The following is an 8189-nucleotide window of genomic DNA, read 5'->3' as shown; positions in this document are numbered from 1 at the left end:
TAACGGACCTGGTCTGTTAAACGCCATTTAGCTTCCCTCAAGACAGCTATAGTAGGCGCTACCTAACGGGCCTGAATGACGAAAAATACCCCGGCAAAATGTCAACATCAAGAGCAGAGATACACCTTCCGCCAATCAATTTAGACCTTGGTGCCTTGGCCCCGGAAGTCGTCAAAGGAACCTTTCAGCCCAACCCTCTGTCCAACATCCAGATAAACCCCCTACCGATGTTGAAAGACCACGCAGGCTACGAACTCATCACTTTTGGGTCCATCGGTGGGTTGAGTTTGTTGTCGATCGCCGGTCTCGCCTACATGTTCTGTAGCCAGCAAGTAGCCAGAAATTCCATCATATGGCTATTCAGCTGGTGTCGCCGAGTCATATGGATATCTAAGAAAAAGACCAACCTTGAAAGGCAGAATCCTGGACCAATACTGGGGGAACAACTCACCAATTTCGCCTCGCGAGATCTAATTAAAGCACAATCAGAACCGATTCTCAACGTAGATCACCCTCAAGGTCCACCGGTCTTCAAAATTGTCAATCGGGCTCCATCGCTCGAAACAGCTGCTCCTGAGGCGCCAAGGCGCACCCAACGTCCAGCCCTCGACGTCTAACAATCATCTACCAATCAGCAATAACAATAAGTACCAATGTCTCATCCAAACTAGTTAATCCCAGCTTAGTCACTTAATGTTCGTTTAGATAATTTCACATAATTGAGCCACATTAATTTCAATAAATATATATTATAATAAAACAAGAAACTCAAATTTCGCTTTTTATATCACCCGTTTCCTCATTTTGCCTACTTAATAATTTTAAAATGCATTTTGTCATTCCTACAGCGACCAATCTAGGATCAACTCCACCTAGTAATTATGTGTAAACCTAAAAAAAGGGTAAAAAAAGGAAAAAGGAGAACTTCACTTCCGATAAAATGGATAAATAATTTTAGTCGATGAATATATTTTAATTATAGTTTAAGTTAAGTCATGGGGTCATGAACAATTACTGCGGGGTATATATATAATATTAGAGACACACATTAGTCATTTACAAAATATACAAATGAACATAATGATAAAGAGGAGAGAGAGTTGAACCTATAGCTATTCACTCACCAACAAAGTCAAATTCTCTTCCCTACAGAAAGGGAGAGTTAGAGATCAAACATGGTCCTTCAGTAAAATCGGTTTCAAAATAAAATTGCTAACCTTAACCTCACAGAGGAAAATGTGCGTGTGTCGACAAGTAGCCCATCAGAAGTAATAAGAGCAGTCATTTGTCCAAAATTCCTGGTGTAATCCGCAACCTAATCCTTAATTCTCCAAACAAAAAGTCTCCATCCAATAAAACTCACAAAGCTAACACTCGTCAACAATTGCAATGACCAATAACGTGGTTGATAGGATCCATGGCGCATCGACGCCTCGCAAGATGTCACGCTCACGTTCAGCGGATGTAGAACGGCCAGACGAGATGAAATAGTACACCCGCGCGGTGATAACGACTTTCTTCTCGCTTACCTCCAGCAAGACACTCTCAAATAAAAAAAAATGAAGCGAGAATCCAATCTTTAATGGCCAAACAACATCCAAAGTCTCACGAAAAATTAATCAAAATCTGCCGTACCATGACCTAACCAATGTACAAGTTGATGAGATGATAGCAACCATAATCCCATCTAATATTACACCAAAACTTCTAGAACATCTACAAACCCCTCTGAATGATCTTGGGCACTTTTCGACTAGTTCTATCCATTTTAGCAAAATAAATTTGGATTGTTAGGCATTCTCCCTTCTGAAGGAAAAGAAATACAAAATTCAACAGCGAAGTTCACGCTCGAGTGTCAGCTTTTAACTTATGTGATCGTAGGCAAAAGACCGGCACAAGTAAGAAGATCAACGAAAATAGAATTTCATTCATCTCCTTAGGGGGACTGTTACGTTCAGACTTTTGAACGATTTTTATTCCAAATTTTATTCTAAATTTTAATCGAAATATAAAGGAATCAAGTTATATCCGGAAGGAAAATACCAAAATTCCTACACATGCCGAGCTTCCGCTGACGAAATTGCTGACTTCAATGTCGGAATAAAGTCATCTAGTCAAATTCGAAGCATATTCCCACCTGAAAATGCACAAGAATCGCTCTACGTCGGAACCCCACGTGACCCTTTTGCAAATTCATCAAAATTGCTGTTCTGTGACCCCCCCAAATCCAGAGAGAGCAGTTACGTTCCAGCGTCGAAAGAAAACGCTTCAGGAAGGGCTCCTTGAGTACCTATCGCATTCCAATTTCCGAAAACAGTTACTAAGCCTGCTCGTGGTAGGCGATCTCAAGTAAATTTCGGGAAATAGTTCACGACTTATCGTTTTTTCGGTGGGGTTCCCTACGCGGCGCGGTTGACGGGGTGAAAAATTACTTGTCACACGGACGTGCACGTGAAAAGTGCATTGGACACATTATTTACGAATTTAGAATCACCTATTGACATTTGTAAAATTTATTAAGTGTATTCACGGTGCTTAGATAATTGGTGAAATTTCAACGGAAAAACTAGAAAATCAGTAAACAAATCACAGGTTACTGTCTTCAAGCGGTCTCTGTGTACGAGAAACATCGTCCCATTGGATTACAATTACAACGAGGAATCCTCGAGAGAGAGTAAGTAAGTACTGCATTATTCTCTCGCGCGTCTTGTCAGTCAGGGTGCGGCATTTAGTCTCTCTCTCTTCCTCCCTCAATAGTACATTTTGGATATAATGTATTTTGAATAATTGAGTATTATCTTGGGACAACGTATATTGGGAATTAGTTTCAATAGCTTTTACGTGATCAGAATTGTCAAAGTTTCTGTATCCTTCGTTTTCTCAAAGAAAAAAATTCAATACAATAAATATCCAAACGTATATCACATTGTTTTTTTTGATGAACCTCCCTGAATCCCTCGCAGACTCTGGATGTGCCTAGCACTTCATAGGTAGGTACCCGGTAAAAATAAATATTATTTTGCGACCGTCAGGAAGTATTGAATGCTATTTATGACAATCAAATAATATTCAATACCTCCATCCTAACGCAACACGCTCAAGGTCACGCAAAGAGAAGATAATATTACAATACCTTTTATTGTAATTGCCGCCCATGCAGTAACTTTTTTCGAGTGTGAGGACTTGGTTTCAATAACGTGAGGTGATTCAGTCCCCCAAAAGCGAAAATTTTGTTTATTTACTAAGCCACCTAAGTAGAAATGTACTTCGTCCGAGAAGATGATATTCTGTGCCTTCATTTCCTTGGATTGAAAAAAATTGTGAAGTTCTTGGCAAAATTGCACACGGCGAGCTATCGCCTCCTCACTTAAAAATTGATGTACAGACATTTTGTAGGGATGGAAGTTTAAAAACACTGTCAAGATGCGGTGAAGTGGAGTTTTTGAGACTTTCAAGGTTTGAGAAGCCTTTCGAAGAGTATCATTTGGATATTTTTTAAAATGTTCTTCAGTTCTGCGGACAACTTCATCCGTGGTTACTACGTGAAGGATCAGGATGCTCATGCCTTCTATCGTCTAGTGTACCGTACCGATCAAATTTCTTAATTATCCCGAAAATACCCATAATTGGTCGAAAAATGCGTCAATTTTCAACAAAAGAAGAAAACAAATTTTTTTGGTTAGTTCGATCATTCACTTTATTTACCGTTTGAGACTCGAATCAGACACTCCAGAGTGTGTGCCATACTAAGAATGAAATGCTCTTATAGTTGCAGTAGCTGAATCTCCTTTTCGATAATAAGATTTGATGAGGAATGATTTTTGTTCGATGGTTAAATTTTCCATTTTAGTGCTGCAATTCCCGAGCGATTGAAGCATGAATGAAATGTGCGGAGAGTCTCCACTTCAACCATATATTAAACTTTAGACTACACTGCCACCTTGCGGTATTCTACGAAATTCACTTAGGTCACATGCTATGGGACACCCTGTAACTAATGTAATAGTCTAAAGAATTACATGAATAAATATTACAATTAAAAGTATTTTGCTTTTATTAAGACTTATTATACCTTACACAATCTCTTATCATAGGGGGTGGTCCATCAAAAGTATTAGCATCGATTGTTTGATAATGTTCCAAACAACGTCTACATCTTTTGATGTACCAATCAGCTCTCATAGCATCAGTCAACTTGTCCCAACACTGATCAACATGGCATGCAGCGATGGAACTTATAAATGAATGTGGCAGATATGCAATATTTTCACAATCCATCAAATTTAAATTGTTTAATTTGTAATAAATATTGAAGGATCGATCCACTGATCATACTATTCTTTTCATCACCATCCAGTTTTTGAGTAGCTCCACATGTTTTACGACACATGCCTTGTTGTCGTCACTATAACTATGAAATAGACAAGTACGAGATGGTAAATCTTTGAATTTGGCTAGTGATGGACAATCATCGAAAATTTCTTCAATATTAACTACTAGCGGTGCTAATACAGGACCAGAAATTTTTTTCAACCACTCTTTTTTCTCTTCATCTTTCACATAAATTCTACCAATATTTTCCCACTTTTGCACTAATTGTCCAACTTGCTCGTATGATCTATTCCCATAGTCCCAGGGTAATCCATGATGATGACGCTTAAGCCACAAAGCTACACTTCTATGTTTCGCTGGTAAACTGGAGAATCTCCATGGTGGTTTGAAAAACCACACGTTCGGGTATACCACCCCAGAATCCAATACTGTTTACACGTATTCCTTTAAAATAAACTCGTTGAAGAACGTTTGAAAACCTTGTATGTCCACACGTACCTCCATAGCAACTGATGAAATGATGCTGCTGACATGAGAATTTATACCCCCCCCCCACTTTAAACAACTTTCCTCACCCCTCCGCTTATGGGGTTATAATGTACCACTCGATCATGCAAAATGGGGCAATAAGCAGCAGTCTCCGGAGAAAAGCTTATTTTAGTTTCAAACTCTAGGTCAACATCGACAGGCCCAAACTTCAAGGATTCATTTTGCTTAGAACAATCAATTACTATTAGTTGTGTAATATTTGCAAAATATGCCTTAATTAACAATGGATTGTTTATTTGTTGATCGTAATATGATGATTGAAAGTTTGAATACATATCGTAAAGTATCGAAGATTGATTCTTAGCCATATAAACCATTCAATTTTACTAAAGTTGATCTTAATGTCTTCTTTTGCGGATTGAATTAGAGCATTATTATCATGACGAGCCCTAATCAAAACCAGCTCATGTTTCACATTGACCATAATTTTTCGATAATCTTCAGCAAATCCCAGCAACATACTTAATGGGATGGAAATATCAAAACAACCATTTCCATCAGTTAAACTCGTTTTTTCTTGAACGCCCAGCCATCCAGCATTTTCAATTGAGATGCTTTCGTTGGGTGTTAATGAGATGAGATTTTTCATGAGAGTAGTGATACCCACATTCTTGATAGTAGGTAAACAATACGGGTTCTGGATGCAAACCTCGAAAACGCGGTGGAAGATGGTGCTGTGTGTGGGGGGGGGGGATGTTGAGATTGGGATGCGGATATCAGATGGTTATTTCTTATAGTAAGGGGGGGTTGAAGTGCGTTGCACACCTGTAATTATCAGTGGACACATACGTCTTCTGTAAATAATCACGATCGAACGAACGACCTTCATAGTGCTTGGTGGCGAGCCATTGGAGAGCCCGATCAAATGTCGACATTTCTTTTGAGAATATTTTTTTTCAGATAATTATTTAAGACTCTCGAGAAGAATAATTTTTCAGAAAACGTATCCAATGGATTGTCATTGAAATTTTACGTCAAAGAGTTAGCTGTGACCTAGCGAGTATATATATATTTATCAGCGGGCACGTACGCATTGTCTAAACAAGAGTGGCCTCGCCGGTGCATGTGCCGTGCAGTGGAACTGGAGCAAAATGTATTTATATGAAGATATGTAAAAGTCCATCGACCTCATCAGCTGAGAGTGGTGTATGATTGAACGGTGGATTAAAGTTGATGTCTCTGATTTGAAAGCATCATCCAAACGCAAGGGGATAACAATTATTTTCACAGTTTTAAAACATTCTTCAGGGAATGTTAATTGTTTCTAGGAAGAATTTTTCAGTTACGAGTGTGATGACAGTTTTCGAGAAATTATCTACCATTCCCAGGAACTGAATTTCAGTTATAAATTAAAAGTTGTGACAAAGAGTGGGAGTCAGTGGATATAAGTAGCGCATTTTCAAGAGATGCATTAGTTGAAATCATGGAGCAACTCTCGCCAGACGATATCCGCTATTGGATCAGTACTTCACTTCGAGGAGGTTGTTGCGCGACATTTTGAAGATGTTCCACCAGAAAATATCTGGAGTGTCATCGATGATGTTCTCCTCTTGGAAAGGAATTACACTGACAGTGATCCTGAACTGCATTGAAGAGTTGATCCTGAGGGTGAACGATGATTTTGTCAGAGATCGATGGGTTAATTCCTGGGGCGAGCCATCAACGAGCAATGGTTTGAAGAGAAAAAGAGGACCGGATCTCACGGAGGAGAGTTCAGCTGCACCGATGCTTGGCATTCTCAATGAATTAAAACTAGGCGTAAATATAATGTTCCATACTTTGAAAGCAAAATGTCCTATCGATAATAATACTAGTGCTGGTGATAAATGAATAAAATATTTGTTCTCCAATAATTATTGTTTATTCATTTTATTCAAGATTACATAAATTTCTTTAAAAAACGTTTTTTCATTCAAATCATATAAGTTCCTTCACACTGCCGCTGAGCAGACTGTACTCAACGATTTGATCATGTAAGATCTAACTGTAGGCTGCTGTATTGTTGCGGAAGGTCTTTGATGATTCAAACTCCAGGCGAATATCCACCGGTCTAGATTTCAAGAACTCGTTCTGCATGGAGAAATCGATGACGATGAGAGGTGCAGTTTCCAAGAATTTTTCTCTGCTGAATAGGGGCTCGGACTCCTTATGATAATAAGATGTTTGAAAGCTGGTGTACATGTCCTAAAGCAGAGCTGATTGATTGTGTGCAATATCGAGACTCAGATTTCCATAAGGATAGCTTTGTGAGTTCAAGAATAACTTAATTTCTCGAATATTACAATGATCGAATACACTGGCATTTTTCATGACTTCATTCTTTCTGGCTGTTCGAAAGCCTACAATGACATAACGAGGTTTTTCCAGTTGTGTTGAGGTTTTGACAACCCAGACATGTTTCGATGTTCTAGGCAATAGCGGATACTCATACAGTTCCCAACCTCGAAAACTGATTGGCACTAGATTGTCTTTTGAAATCTGATTAAGAAGTTGCACTTTCCGACAGTCTGCAGGTTTGATGTAGGGAATCATCCAATCAATCTTGGTAATGGCGATTTTGAAAGTTTCAGCCTGCTGTACTGCAACAGGAGCTTGTTGAATGATAGCATTAAGATTGTTATGCGAGCGCGTCAGAATTGACTCATTTTTTGCGTTCACAATAATTCTCTGGTAATCTTCAGCAAACTCCAAAATCATGCTCAACGGAATAGACACATCAAAGTATCCTTCATTATCAGTAATTTTCTTCTCATCGTTGATTTTCCAGCCTGCATTTTCCATTAGAAAACTTAGATTGGGACTCTGAGAGATGTAGTTCTTCATTAGTGTTGTCAAACATTTTTGCATCGATCAATTTCCATAGAATTCAATTCATAGCGTATCTTCTCGAATAAATGACACATGGCATTGTTGACAAACTGCGTGTTAACAACAGCAGTATTATCCACTTTCATTAATCGACCACAAATATGCAGTGAACTTTTGCTTGGCAACAGACAGAGATCTTGATGTTTCACGGAAATACGAATTTCATCGTTGTTGCCAAAGGAAGATGATACAAATGGTTGATGTACATGAATTTCATAATGGGCAATGGACTCATCAAAGATGATCCATTTTTAAATATTTAAAACTTCTTCAATGGTAGGCGGCAGTAACAACAGGCTATGACGAAACAGCAAAACTTCCCTTTGTCACTTTTCTGCGAACTTTCAGATCCAGGCTCCTCAGAAACTTGATGTTCTGCGATGTCAGCTTCGTGAGAGGCACTCGACGACTGTCCACTTTCCGGCATGAATCCTCACTTT

The 8189-nt window shown here is 38.8% G+C and overlaps 1 protein-coding gene across 1 annotated transcript; it reads right to left on the bottom strand.

Moving 5' to 3' along the window:
- Positions 1-7065: 7065 nt before the first annotated feature.
- On the bottom strand, positions 7066-7704 carry LOC107045288. The gene has a single exon (XM_015267502.1). It carries the CDS (start codon positions 7702-7704, stop codon positions 7066-7068), a length of 639 nt encoding a protein of 212 aa, XP_015122988.1.
- Positions 7705-8189: the final 485 nt, after the last annotated feature.

This window comes from Diachasma alloeum, unplaced genomic scaffold (assembly GCF_001412515.2).
Source record: "Diachasma alloeum isolate Michigan unplaced genomic scaffold, Dall2.0 Dall_scaffold_00909, whole genome shotgun sequence".
Classification (NCBI taxonomy): domain Eukaryota; kingdom Metazoa; phylum Arthropoda; class Insecta; order Hymenoptera; family Braconidae; genus Diachasma; species Diachasma alloeum.
This window is presented reverse-complemented; position numbering and strand designations above follow the sequence as displayed.

Excerpts from the sequence above, each read along its gene's own strand:
- LOC107045288 (XM_015267502.1), bottom strand. The coding sequence starts at position 7,704 with ATGAAGAACTACATCTCTCAGAGTCCCAATCTAAGTTTTCTAATGGAA.